General features: G+C 40.5%; 1 protein-coding gene across 1 annotated transcript in view; it reads left to right on the plus strand.

The window, feature by feature from the left end:
- Positions 1-14,982, plus strand: part of LOC115466700 (sodium channel protein type 5 subunit alpha-like) — an 858,490-nt gene that overhangs the window by 143,495 nt on the left and 700,013 nt on the right. The window contains exon 3 of the mRNA XM_030198143.1: positions 1,537-1,655. Coding sequence (XP_030054003.1) covers positions 1,537-1,655 — 119 coding nt within the window. The remainder of the gene's footprint in view (positions 1-1,536; positions 1,656-14,982) is intronic.

Genomic DNA, 14,982 nt, shown 5'->3' on the forward strand with positions numbered 1-14,982 from the left:
TTCCCCCCTCCTCTGAGCTGCACAGCACCCTCACTTGCACCACATGACAATAATGTGATCTACAGACCTGGAGTTGCCAAAGCTTCACCTGTCTTTTGCCATTTGTGGGGCACAGACAGTAGAAGTCTGCTCGTCATTGGCCTCGGTTCCCCAATGCTGGAGTTGCCAAACCTTCTTCAGTCTTTTGCCATTTGTGGGACACAGACCGTAGAAGTCTGTCCAGTATCGGCCTTGGTTCTCTTCGTTCCTTTAATGCACGGAAAAGTGCTTTTCTGTGTCATAATGGTATTGGAATATCCTGGGAGCATTCCGAAGAATTAGAGGGCAGCTGTAAAGCAGGATGCTTGGTAGGAGCCTTTGCGATAAAGCAATGTAGGATTTTATAACACCAGCCAACCAGACATACACTTAAATTAGATGTGAAACTTTATGCTAAAGATAAAGCTGGTGTAAGTGTTACAGATATACATGTAGTGTTCTTTAAGTTACACATATAAGTTTGAGTCTTGCCCAAGCTCAGGCCAGGTATACACCTAGTATGTACAGAAAAGTGCTTAGGCAAAATTTTGGCATTTATGTACATATATGCACACAATACCTTCCAGTGCCAAATACCCAGATCTTCAGCACCAGTATCTTGGTATGGGCCAGTGTTGAATATCCAGGTATTGAAAAACCCATGGTGGTCGGTATTTAAAAAAACAAACAAACAAAACAACCCAACAACATCGACTGTTGTGGGCTTAATATTACTCCCTCTACATAACACATATGCATCCCAGTGAAACAGACTGATTTATGCTCATGTTACATGTTTTGATCTCTTTGATAAATAATGATTTGCCTATTTAGAATCAGTCATTGCTTTGTTGTATTCATCCTGTAATAAACTGGAGCTGATCATGAATTTTAAAAGGAGTTAAGTATCTGAAAGGTGTGTGCTTATCAATTTTACCAACTTGTCAAGGGCCTCACAAAACATAGCTTAGTGTCATAGCCTTGGCCATGCTGAACACTTGAAAGTATATTTACACCCCTATTTATTAAGCTGTGTTTTTGCTGTTGAACACAGAAATTATTGCATGCCGTCACCATATGTGAACTGCTAATGTGTCAAATGCAGAGCACTTAATGCCACCTCAAGAAGTGTAGCTTACTGCGTCATGTGTAATTGGCTATGTCATTAGTGTTTTATACAGCATTTTTTCTTAGCATTAATTGCATGTTTGCCTTCCTGAAAGTGCTGGGAATACCCCAGTTAACTGTAAAACCTTGGCACAGCTTAATAAATAGAGGGGCCTTAATGAATGGGCAGCCCAGTTTCTGGCAGGTCTCTCATACTTTTAAATAATGCGGGTTAGAAAATTAAATGTGAGATTTCAGGAAAGGCTTTCAGTGTTGGTAGATATCATTTTGACTAGAAAGCGATGCCATCAATATCTCAGAAAATCTAATAAAAATGTTTTATTAATGCTTTTGAAAGAATAAAATGTTTTGCTAACTCGCTGTTATTTCTACTGTAATTGTTTTTCCTAGACATTTATAGTACTGAACAGAGGGAAGATGATCTTCCGATTTAGTGCCACACCTGCCTTGTACATATTTAGTCCTTTTCATCTTGTCAGAAGAATTGCAATCAAAATTTTGGTACATGCATATCCTTTCAAGTGATTTTTGTTTACCACATCAAATTTCTTTACACAGGATGCCGACCAACTGATAATGTTATTATGACCTTCCTCCTCCAGCAAGCTAGAGCATCGCCTTTCTAATGAGGGTGTCGGGGTGGCTTTTCAGTAAAGATACTATCATGGTTGTTCTCCCCAGATATATTACAATGTATGGAGAGAAAAAGCCTCCCTGCAATCCTACCCTCCTGCCACAAGGCAGTAGTGGGATGGAGACAAAACAAATTCAATTTTATTTGAAATGTCTTCAACCAGAATAGAAAAACGGATTGTGTTTAAATCAGCAATCTCAAATAGAAATTTTACATAAATGTCTTCACTAACTCTTGGTGCTGGAATAGCACAATAACATGTTTCTCATGCATAGTAGAAACTCATCCAGGTACTTTTGAATCAAAGAAACTGTGTTCAGTAAGGACAGAGTTACCCTTTGAACTACTATCTTTAACTCCCAAAACACTTTTCAAAATGTTGACTTTTCCAAGATTCCTTTTCACCTGTGTCCTCTCAGAAATATCAGGACCATTCTGATAGTGTAAGTGTGCCGAGTTGTCCTTGCCACCAGAGCTCTGGAATTTAATACCAAAAGAAGGCTAAATTGGGTACCCCACAGCGTATGTAATTGTGGGTCCAAATGGTGAGCTTAATAATGCATTGGCTCCTTCCAACTTGGTACTGCACCAAAGAGGATTCCTCTGAATGTGGAACCCACACAGCAGCCTTTCACAAGCCTCTTGATTCATGAAGGAGGAAAAATTTAACTACTTTCAATGTTACGGAATCTTTTGTTTAACCTTGTCAGTGTTCTTTCACTTGAACAGGAACCTGAGTGAACTGTGTGAGACTAACTATAAAAATAAATCAACATTAACTGGCGCTAACCCTTGAATTCTATATATGGCTCCCAAGTTAAGAAAACAAAATTTCTGCTTGGATTGAAGATGTGTATGCAAATAAATTAGCTAGCAAGCCATTAACTAGCAATAAATTGATGTTAATCAATTATTGCAGTTAATTGGCATAAAATAGATTTTGGACGCTCATCATCTTGCATGGTATTCTATAACTTCGCGTGCCTAAATCCCCTAGTGCACAAATCAAAGGGGGCATGGCCAGGGGTGTGGTTGGAGCATTCAAAAAACTTTTGCAGGTGGAGTTATAGAATACTGCCATTCCTGCATTAAAATGGCAAGAGGTGAGTGCTGGCATGTATATCAGGCTTCAGCCGACGTAAATATGGGCACCCAAATTTGGGCATGGGAATGAGCTCTAAGCACTATTCTGTGAAGAGCACTCAACTTAGAGAATACTGCTCCATGCTGATTTTTTTTTTTTCAGCAGCAAAATTTGGGCACCATTCACTGAATCCAGGCCTAAGTGTAATGAGAGGGTAGAAACTATAGCTCATAGTCACTCTTGCTTACTCACACAAAGGCAGCTCAGGGGTCTTGACATGTTCACTTCCTTCAGCTCTTGTGCATACCAGCTTCTCACTCAGGAGCTTTCCTATGTGTACAGCGGCTCTGACTGTAGCTGAACTCATTGAACATTTAGATAAACAAGGTTTAATGGGATAGAGTCAACATGGATTTAGCTAGGGGAAGTCTTGCCTCACAAGGTGTGAGTAAACATGTGTATAAAAGGTGAGTCAGTTGATGTAGTGTATTTAGATTTTCAGAAAGCTTTTGACAAAGTCCCTCATGAGAGACTCCTAGGGAAATTAAAAAGTCATAGGATAGGAGGCAAGTTCTATTGTAGCTTGAAAACTGGTTAAAAGATAGGAAACAGAGAGTAGAGTTAAATGGCCAATTCTCCCAGTGGTGGAAGGTAGATAGTAGAGTACTACAGGGATTTGTACTTGGCTGGTGCTTTATAACATATTTATAAATGAAATGGAAATGAGTGAGGTGATAGTTTTGCATCATCTGCAAATTCTATGCCAAAATGTTAAATAGTATGTGGACTGAGAGAAATTTCAGGAGGGTCTTAAATGCCGGAAGACAGGGCATCCAAATGGCAGATGGAATTTAATGTGGACTAGTGCAAAGTGATATATATTGGGAAGAATAACCCAAATTATAGCTATATAATGCTAGGAGTCACCACCCAGGAAAAAGATTTAGGAGTTATCATCGACAATATGTTCAGATCTTTTTACTGTGTGATGGCTGCCAAATAAAAGCTGTGGCTGTCTTCTTCTGCAGCACTCTTCTCTGCTACTGCTCACTTCTCTTGTATATGTGCAGATCTATTATGAGTGATCTGGTAGAAGAAGAAATACAATAAATATACACATCGGATATGAGTGGTTTACCAAGCAAAATACTCAATTCTCCACTCTCTTCCAATGTGATGCTGAGATTGCTGAACTTTCAAAAGTAGTGTAGACAAAAGGCCTTATTCAACAGGGAGCCATACCACAGCAACTTATAATAGTCCAAATAGGTATGCTCACCAATAATCATAGGTCAGAAAAAAAATCTCCACTTAAACAATTGAGAAGAAGCAATCATAGTAACATAGTAAATGACGGCAGATAAAGACCTGTATGGTCCATCCAGTCTGCCCAACAAGATGAACTCATTTACATGGTATGTGATTCTGTATATGTATACCAGAGTTTGATTTGTCCTTGCCTTTCTCAGGGCACAGACCGTAGAAGTCTACCCAGCACTGTTCTTGTACTAAGTTCTGGAGCTAACGTCGAAGCCCCTTAAAATTTACACTCCAGCCCATCCCTATCTATTCAGTCACAATCAGGGCATACACTGTAGAAGTCTGCCCAGTTCCCATTTTGTTTACAAATTACCGGCGTCGCCACCCAATCTCTGCTAAGATTCCACGGAACCATTCCTTCTAAATAGGATTCCTTTGTGTTTATCCCATGCATGTTTGAATTCCATTACTATTTTCATCTCCATCACCTCCCACGGGAGGGCATTCCACAATCCAACATCATATTGGATCAATGTTCATACCGCTTGAATAGATAGCAACGTAAACCATGTAGCTTATATAATAACATGAAGGAAAAGACCTCAAAGCAACCTGGAGAACTCAGTGATGGTATGGCAGAATTCTTAGGACTGACCAGAATAGTTGAATACTGGATTTAAAATATTTGCATGGAGGATTTTTGACAGTGATGATACAATGTTTTATTTTTTTATAATTATTCCTGTATTTCTTTCTTCCTTAAAGTCTAGTACTCAAAATGCATCTTGTGCCACTTTTGGCAAATATCAAAAAGGAAATTACAAATGGAAAAATATTCTTCTACTACAATTTGACACGTCAAGTGCTTTCGACATGGTTGACCACCAAATCCTCAAAAAAGTACTTGATAAAATCGGCATCGGTGGGAAAGTCCTTGACTGGTTCCTAGGCTTCCTGACTACCAGGTCCTATCAAGTGAAGACAAATTCCTCTCTCTCCCCACCATGAAAAGCAGAATGCGGGGTCCCCATGGCTTGCCACTTTCATCAACGCTATTCAACCTGATGATGGACCCTCTTGCCAGAATACTATCCAAACAAGGATTCATCCATCTCATATACGCTGATAATATATCAATCTACATCCCTTTCAAAAAAGTCTGCACGAAATAACGACCAGGATAATGGATGGCATAAACATAATGGAATCATGGGCAGTGACGTTCAAACTCAACCTGAACAAAGAAAAAAAAACATTGCCTGATACTCACATCACCACACAATACTGATCACTTCTAAAACGTTCAACATTGGGCACATCCTTTCCAATAACTGACAATCTAAAAATCTTAGGAGTAACCTTTGACCGCAACCTTTGCTTCCATAAACAAATCTCAAATACCACAAAGAAATTGTTCCAAACCATGTGGAAACTAAAATGCACTTCCCATGAAATATATTCCACTCACTCAATCCATGGTCCTTTCACATACCGATTATTGCAACAGAATTTATGCTGGCTGCAGGGAACAATTATTAAAGAAAATGCAAACAGCACAAAACACAACTGCAAGACTAACATTCAGAACAAATTGTTTTGAAAGCGCTAAACCAATTCTCCAAAACCTACACTGGCTACCCATTTAATCACATATAACCTTCAAGGAGTGCTCGTTGGCCTACAGAATAATTTCCAGCCTAACACCAGAATTCATGTCAAACGTAATAGAATTACCTATATGTAACACACTCAAGGGAGCAAGAACCTACCTTACTCTACATTTTCCTAAGTGCTAAGGATTAAAATACAAATCCTCATACTCAACCAGCTTCACATACATATGTCTCAAGATTTGGAATACAGTACCAAAAGTTCGAAAGAGCAAGAATGACTACATAACCTTCTGGAAACACCTGAAAGCTCACTTGTTCAGAAACTTTGTCTTCAACGAACCCACATAGTCAACCTGAACAACAACCAACACACCATGTTGCCAGACAATAACACTTTCTGATCAAAGCTCTTGTCTATTCCAAACAGCACTGTAACTGTCTACCCAAAGTAAAATGTAAGCCACATTGAACCAACAACTTGATTGGAAAATGTGGGGTACAAATGAAGAAATAAATCGAAAGAGAGAACTGATCCTGTAAAATTCTGGGCTGGAATCTTTGATAATCCACAACTTCCAGATGCAGACAGCAAGGATTTCTTGTGTAACTGGGATGAGTTATGTAGTTCTGCCCTTGATAGTATAGCTCCCATCGAAGTTTTGCCCAGCCTCACCCATAGAGTGTCTCCCTGGTGCAATCAGATTATTCTCCTCCTGAAGAGGCAGTGTAGAAAATTAGAGACAAAGTGGTCCAGACATAAATCTGATGACAATAAAATGCTTTGGAGGAAAGCTATCAGGGATTATAAGAAAAAGATTGAAGAAGCTAAAACACTATAGCAAATTGGTCACAACCACTTAAACACTCATAAGCTCTTTAACCTTATTAATAAACTTGTATAGACTGAAAATTTAACATCAGTAACTGTATCCATTCCCTCTGCTAATCCAATTAGCTACATATTTCAAACAAAAAGTAACTAACATTAGGGGGGCTGTGTTGCAGCTTAAGGTCATTAACGTTCAATCTTGCTTCAAGCAGCCTAGTCTGAATGCTGGTATTGCAGCTGACCAGTTGTTGTCCTCCTTTCTGTTACCTACTCATGAGACTGTCAAATCCTTTATCACAAAGTATTCTTCCTCACTTTCTCTTCTGGATGCTTGTACAAGTTATTTATTAAAATCTACACCAGCAGGATTAATTGACCTTCGTCAACCTCATATCTCATGTATGCTAACTCAAGGGGCTTTTCCTCAACGGAAAGGTTCCATAATACTTGCCCCAATCCCTAAGAGCACCTCGGCTTCATTGGGAGACATTACTAATTACAGGCCTTTCGCTTCTATCCCATTGTTGACTAAGGTAATGGAGGGAATAGTTGGAGTGGAGGAGTTGCCTAGTGGTTAGTGCAGTGGACTTTGATCCTGGGGAACTGAGTTTGATTCTTTGATCCAACAGGCCTAAAAGCAACTCATTATCTACAAGATCAGTTTGGATTGTATGGCAAGGTCCACCAATGATTCCTTGGTGTCCTAAAATCTAGATCGTATCAGTTGAAGTTGTCAGGTTCTCTCTCATCTTCCTGGTCTCCTGACTGGAGTGCCACAGGGCTCACCACTTTCTCCAGTCCTATTCAATGTTATGATGGCTCCATTAGGTGAAAGGCTAGAGGCAGTGGAGTTCTGCACTTACTTATGTGGTTGATGTCACAATCTATATCCCTTTCAAGACTGGTCTTCCAGACATTGGCCCTAAGATTAGGCTTGATCTGGATTTGTTGGAATCCTGGGCTTCTGAATTTCAGTTTAAGTTAAATAGAGATAAGACTAAATTTCTGGTAACCAACCCCTTTGACCGTACCACATATAACAATTTTACTATTGACAATATGTCATACCCCCCTAGATTCTATGCTTAGGGTACTGGGTGCATTAATTGACAGTCACCTCACGTTTGAGCCTCATGTTTCCATGGTAGTGAAAATAATCCTTCAGGTCTCTTTGGAAGCTGAGGAGAGTCAGATCATATTTCTCACCAGACATGTTTAGACTTGCTAGATTAATCCTTAGTTTTACCTCAGTTAAATTACTGCAATTCCATCTATGCTGGATAAAAGGAGGGTGTCCTAAGAAGGCTACAGATGGCCCACAATACTGCAGCTAGGCTTATCATCAAGGTGTCGCGTTTTGATAGTGCAGCTTGCATAATAATGGAGTGGCTCTGTTTGCCCATTAAAGCCAGGATTATTTTTAAATTATGCGTTTTTGTCTTTCAAATATTATATGGCATGACACTGGATTATATGCAACCCTTAATAACCTTCTACACAATATAACCTCTAGTTCGAGAGACTACCTTACATTTCATCTTCCAGATTGCAAGAGAGTGCTTTACAAGTCAGTTCACTCTGCTGACTTTAGATACCAAGGTGCTAAGTGGTGGAATTCTCTGCCAATAGCAATCAAGGGTCAGCCTGATTAGTTAGTATTTCTAAAAGTCTGAAAACTCTCCTCTTTGAGAGGTTTTATCTATTTATGGAGTGTCTTAGGGGTCCTTTTACTAAGGTGCACTGAAAAATGGCCTGCGGTAGTGTAGGTACGTGTTTTGGGCGCGCGCAGAATCATTTTTCAGCACACCTGTAAAAATTGCCTTTTAAAATTTTTGCCAAAAATGAACATGTGGCAAAATGAAAATTGCCGCGCATCCATTTTGGGTCTGAGACCTTACCGCCAGCTATTGACTTAGTGGTAAAGTCTCACATGATAACTGGGCAGTAATGACCTACATGCATCAAATGCCACTTGGCACATGTCCAATACTCGCGTCCAAAAATAAAATCACAAGAGCCACATGGTAGCTGGGCAGTAACTTCATTTTGGCGCGCATTGGGCGTGCGTAGACACTTATGCAGCTTAGTAAAAGGGCTCTTTAGATTGCAACTGGCCATCAATTGTCTATATTTGACATTTTGTTTATTTATTTAATTAATTTATTTTATTTATTTGTTACATTTGTATCCCACATTTTCCCACCTATTTGCAGGCTCAATGTGGCTTACATAGTGCTGGAGATGCGTTCGCAGACTACGGTGTGAACAAATACAAAGTGGTGTTATGGTAACAAAAGTTCGTGTGGAGCAGTCAACGGAAGAGTTGTGTTATGTCCATTACGTACTTTACTTTGTTGTGTGCAGAGATCAGGCTTTTAGGTTGGATCGGTAGGGTATGCCTTTTTAAACAGGTTGGTCTTTAGTGATTTCCGGAAATTTAGGTGGTCGTATGTTGTTTTCAAGGCTTTCGGTAGTGCGTTCCACAGTTGTGTACTTATGTAGGAAAAGCTGGATGTGTACGTTGATTTGTAATTGAGGCCTTTGCAGCTAGGGTAGTGCAGATTTAGATATGTTCATGATGATTTAGATGTGTTTCTGGTTGGTAGGTCGATGAGGTCTGTCATGTATCCTGGGGCTTCTCCATAGAGAATTTTGTGAACCATGGCACAGATTTTGAAGGCAATACGTTCTTTGATTGGGAGCCAGTGTAGTTTTTCACTGAGGAGTTTTGCGCTTTCAAATTGTATTTTGCCAAATATCAGCCTGGCTGCTGTGTTTTGGGCAGTCTGAAGCTTCTTTAGGATTGCTTCTTTGCATCCTGCATAAATCCTGTTGCAGTAGTCTACGTGACTTAGTACCATTAATTGTATCAGGTTGCGAAATATTTCCCTCGGGAAGAATGGTTTCACGTGTTTTGAGTTTCCACATTGCGTGGAACATTTTTTTGTTGTGGATTTCACTTGGCTCTCTAATGTTATGTTGCGGTCTAATGTAACGCCGAGGATTTTCAGGCTGTCTGAGATAGGGAGGGTGTGGTCTGGGGTGTTGAAACTTGTGGAGTTATCTGCGCTGTATTGGGAGGAGAGGATGAGACTGTGTGGTTTTTCTTTGTTGAGTTTTAGTTGAAATGCATTTGCCCATGAGTCCATGATGTTGAAGCTGAGCTTGATTTCGTTGGCGATTTCTGTCAGATCATGTTTGTAGGGAATGTATATTGTGACATCGTCTGCATAGATGAATGGGTTGAGGCTTTGTAAACCTTGTCTATTGCTTATTTACTGTTAGCCACATTGAACTCAAGTATGTTCGGGATAATATGGGGTATAAATGTCAAAAATAAATAAATTGGAAACTTTCTCGAAAATTGGGTCTTGAGGGTCCTAACCATAAAAATTTTGTTTCCTCACAGTTTAGTTTCAGGTGATTATTAGTAATCCAATGATTTATTAATCCAACACAACCAGTCAAGCTATCCAAAGTGGAAGACCAATCACTAAAGATCGGTAGTAACAAAGTAATGTCATATATATATAGATATATAGATAGATGACATTACTTTGGTATTTTCAAGTACCTGACCCAGAGGTTGAAGTAAAATATTAATCAAAGATGGAGATAATGCCAACCCCTTCGGAACCCCACAACCCGGCATCGATAATTACTAACAGCCTGTAGATTGCTTCTAGAGTTCTTAGGATTTGAAGTGAGGACAATTTCCCCCCCAAGATGCTGGAAAACGACCACTAGCTAATCTATTATTCAACAAGTAAAAGTGGAGATATATTCTTCATAACAAAAGTAGGACAGGAATCTAAACTGCAGTGAGATCTAACACATTTAGAGAGCAATGATTTTGTATCACAAAGTTTCATAGGGTTGAAAGCAGGGGCGTATCTGCGTGGGGCCACAGGGGCTGGGCCCCCGCAGATTTCGCCCTTGCCCCCTCCCCGCCGTCAACCCTCCCCCACTGCTTACTTTTGCTGGCGGGGGGCCCCAACCTCCGCCAGCCGAGGTCCGACCCGAAGTCTTCACATTTCGTCTTCCTCCGTGGCCATGCTGCAAGGAAGTAACGCTGCAGTGCTGATTCGTTGAATCCAGTTCAGAGTCTGACGTCGCAGCACGTTGTACGCACGTACAACGTGCTGCGACGTCAGACTCCGAACTGGATTCAACGAATCAGCACTGCAGCGTTACTTCCTTGCAGCATGGCCACGGAGGAAGACGAAATGTGAAGACTTCGGGTCGGACCTCGGCTGGTGGGGGTTGGGGCCCCCCGCCAGCAAAAGTAAGCAGCGGGGGAGGGTTGACGGCGGGGAGGGGGTGGAGAGAGGTGGTGGCGGCGGGGGGGGGGGGGGAAGGGAGGCAAAAATGTGCCCCCCCTCTCTGGCTCTGGCCCCCCCTACCGCCGGATTCCAGATACGCCCCTGGTTGAAAGTATTCCACAGGTGATCTCCAGGAATCCCAACAAACCGACCCAACTCCAACATATCTATATTAGCCTCAAAGTTACCAAATTTTTCATATTAGCCTCAAACATGCTAGTACATTTCAACTGTAACTGAGACCTTATGTTTACAACCTTATCTCTAAATAACAAAGCCAAATCTTTCACAGAGGGCATAATATCAGTGTGTTCTGACATGAGATCATCAATACATGTCAAATTCTCATCTAAATTGAACAGCTTATGCACATTCATGGTAGACTCATTCACCAATTTAGAATATAATTATTTTTTCTTTTTAGTTAAGGTAGATTTATATAGCAATATCATCGATCTCCCAAATTGCCTGGCTTCAGAAGAATGGACTTTCTCCAAATTCTTTCTCTCTTTCTACTTTCTTGTTCTTAGCTAATAATTCAGAATCAAACCACTTTTCAGATTTCCTAAAAATTTAGATTTTAACCTTGACCGGTGCTGTTTCAGCCAATATAGTTTTAACATAAATGTTCTAATTTGAAAATATTTCTTGTTTTGGACATGAATTACAAAAATTCCTCAATTTTTCCCAGAAAACCATTATCCTGCCATAAAATAGTAAAATCCAATAAAAAATGCACAGTCCACCGGATCCGTCTACTTGTATTAAAATTTAAATTAGAAAAAGAAACATTAGAGCTTGAGTTCAATTTCACTAGCAGTATCAATAACAAATGACCCTTATTGTGTGAGCATTGAATATTAGGCCACCTAAAGACTCCAAGAATTCCAAAAAAGTCATTTGAATTATTATCCTGTCTTTTCTCAAGATGTAAATTAAAATCTCCTACTAATAAATTATTTTGATGGTATATTTGGTAACAAATGCTGACTAACATTGATACCCCGGAATCTGGAAGCCTTGAGAAAAAGTATCTCACTGCTCTGCATCATAAACTCTACCCAGTATAGATCTCTGTAGAACCATTCAACCTGTCATATCACCACCGCCTCCTTTTAGCACAGCTTCCCATCATCCCAGTTAAGCCCTACTGTGGTTCACTGCTTGATAGGAGTCTCACCAGCTGTGATAGTAACTTACCTGTCTTGTTCCCCCATCTTTGCAGCTTATATTTGTACATATTTACACTCTTTGATTCAAAATTTCATCAATTCTTTTCTGGATCTCAGAGCAACGAATCCTAGCTGCCTCAGTCTGAATAATTATATGGATCTCCCCCTGCTTGTAATTCTCGAGTTTATTCTAATAATTCCCCAACACTCTTCTTTCTGTGTCCTATTACATATGCATTTATTTGGCCTTCAGGATGGCCTTTGCAGCCTCCCAGAAGATAACACCGTCTATTGTCCTGTGCATAGGCCTCCCAACTCTTCCATAAGTTAATTTTGAATTTCTTTTCCAAGTGCAGAGATGGGTTCAGAGCTGGGGTTTTTTCTCTTCCACCTTCTCTTGGCAGCACAAGTCAACCCATATAGACAAGTGAACTGAGATTAGGTCAGCTCCAATATGTGCTTTCTGCACCCTTCCAGAACTTCTCTGACACCGAGATATAGTGTAAACAAGAGTATGATGCATGTTTGGCTGAGTAACATGTGAAGTCTATGGCCCAATTCTCTTATCAAAAATGTATTCCCTTTCTGCCCCCCCCCCCCCTCTTTCAGGAATAGCTCTGGGCAGTTTGCAGTCTATAGAGGGTTCCAAAGTGATGTTACATTCCCCTCCCACTACTAATTAATACCCTTCAAACATCACTAGTTGGACCAGAAGGTTTAAAACAGAAGATTGTAGTTGTTAAGGGCATATACACTACAGATCAGCACCTTGGTCCCCTGAAGGTCATCTGCCATAAGAACATATCTCCCCTGCGTGTCCTGTGTAATTTTATGCATGTCAAATGATTTCCACCTATTGATCAATATGGTCATTCCTCATTTTTGACTATTGTAGACCGAGAAGGCTAGACTGGAGGAGTAGTCTAATGGTTAGTGCAGCAAGCTTTGAACCCTGGGAAGTCAGTTAACCCTCCATTACCTCAGATACAAAAAACATCTTAGATTGGGAACCCACTAGGGACAAAATACCTGCATATAATGTGTACAGTGCTGCATAGGTCTAGTAGTGCTGTAGAAACAAAAAGTAGTAGTAGGTCACCTACTCACCCCTTTGTGACTTCCTGTGTTCCCCTCCCCTCAAATAGGTCTCTTGCAGAAGTTCCAATCTGCCCCATCCTTCTGCAAGTTCCAAGCAGTTTCTTGTGATTAACTGGAGAGTGGATCCCTCCCATATATAAGGTGAACAGTTTGAAGGTAACCAGTCACCCGTTTCCTTAAATGTTACTGTCCTCAGTTACTTTCTGGGTTACCATGCCTCTTTGAGGCCTCCCAACCAAGCCTCTTGGGGATCCTTATTGCTTGAGATGAATCTAGCTTCTCTCTTGTCCCCCCTGGATCTTTTTTTCTGTCCTTCCAGCCCCTGCCCACTCCCATATTTTTCACTGTCTTACTGCTCCCCTATCCTGCCCTCTAACCTTTCTTGTTCCCACTCACTCCACTCACAGTTCCATATACCCACTCACACTTCCCAGCCAATCATTCTCTCTCGGTTCTCTCTTTCCAATCCCAATAACAAATCTTATCTCTAATAACCCAAAAAACCAAAAATCCAAAAAAGACCTACTCTGCTTCCAACCTCTGCTATTATTGACACACATGCATAAGTAACAATGATGAAACATCATCCATAGCAGACCCCACTATGAATTCCCTACCCCCTCCCCAGAACTATCAAAGCACGGAGGCACTTAACTATTGCATGCAGCTCTGATTCAATGCTGGCATCTCCACTTCCTCCCTTACATAACAACATAAGTACATAAATATTGCCATACTGGGACAGACCGGAGGTCAATCAAGCCCAGCATCCTGTTGAACAGTGGCCAATCCAGTTCACAAGTACCTGGCAAGATCCCAAAACAGTACTATACATTTTATGCTGCTTATCCTAGAAATAAGCAGTTTATTTTCCCCAAGTCATTTTAATAATGGCTTATGGACTTTTCTTTTAGGAAGCTATCCAAACCTTTTTTAAACCCTGCTAGGTTAACTGCTTTTTACTACTTTCTCTGGCAATGAAGTCGAGTTTAATTACATGTTGTATGCCCTCTAATCCTAGTATTTTTGGAAAGAGTAAACAAGGAAATCACGTCTACCCGTTCCATTCCACTCATGATTTTATAGACCTCTATCATTTCTCTCCTCAGCCCTCTCTTCTCCAAGCTGAAGAGCCCTAGCCAATTTAGCCTTCCCTCATAGGGAAGTCGTCCATCCCCTTTATCATAATTTTCATCGCCCTTCCACTATATCATTTTTGAGATGCGGTGACCAGAATTGCATACAATATTTGAGGTGCAGTCGCACCATGGAGCAATACAAAGGCATTATAGCATCCTCATTTTTGTTTTCCATTCCTTTCCTAATAACACCTAACATTCTATTTGCTTTCTTAGCTGCTTCTGCAACCTGAGCAGAGGGTTTCAGCCTATCATCAATGATGACACCTAAATCCCTTTCCTGGTTGGTGACTCCTAATGTGGAACTTTGTATTACGTAGCTATAGTTTGGGTTCCTCTTTCCCACATGCATCACTTTGCACTTGCTCACATTAAATGTCATCTGCCATTTGGATGCCCAATCTCCCAGTTTTCTGTCCTCTTGTGATTTAACTTTGAATAACTTTGTGTTATCAGCAAATTTAATTACCTCACTAATTACTCCCATCTCTAGCTCATTTATAAGTATGTTAAAAAGCAAATATCCCAGGACAGACCCCTGGGGAACCCCACTATCTACCATTCTCCATTGAGAATACTGACCATTTAACCCTACTCTCTGTTTTATATCTTTTAACCAGTTTTTAATCCACAATAGGACACTACCTCCTATCCCATGACTCTCCAAGTTCCTCTGGAATCTTTC

Source organism: Microcaecilia unicolor, chromosome 1 (genome assembly GCF_901765095.1).
Source record: "Microcaecilia unicolor chromosome 1, aMicUni1.1, whole genome shotgun sequence".
Lineage (NCBI taxonomy): Eukaryota > Metazoa > Chordata > Amphibia > Gymnophiona > Siphonopidae > Microcaecilia > Microcaecilia unicolor.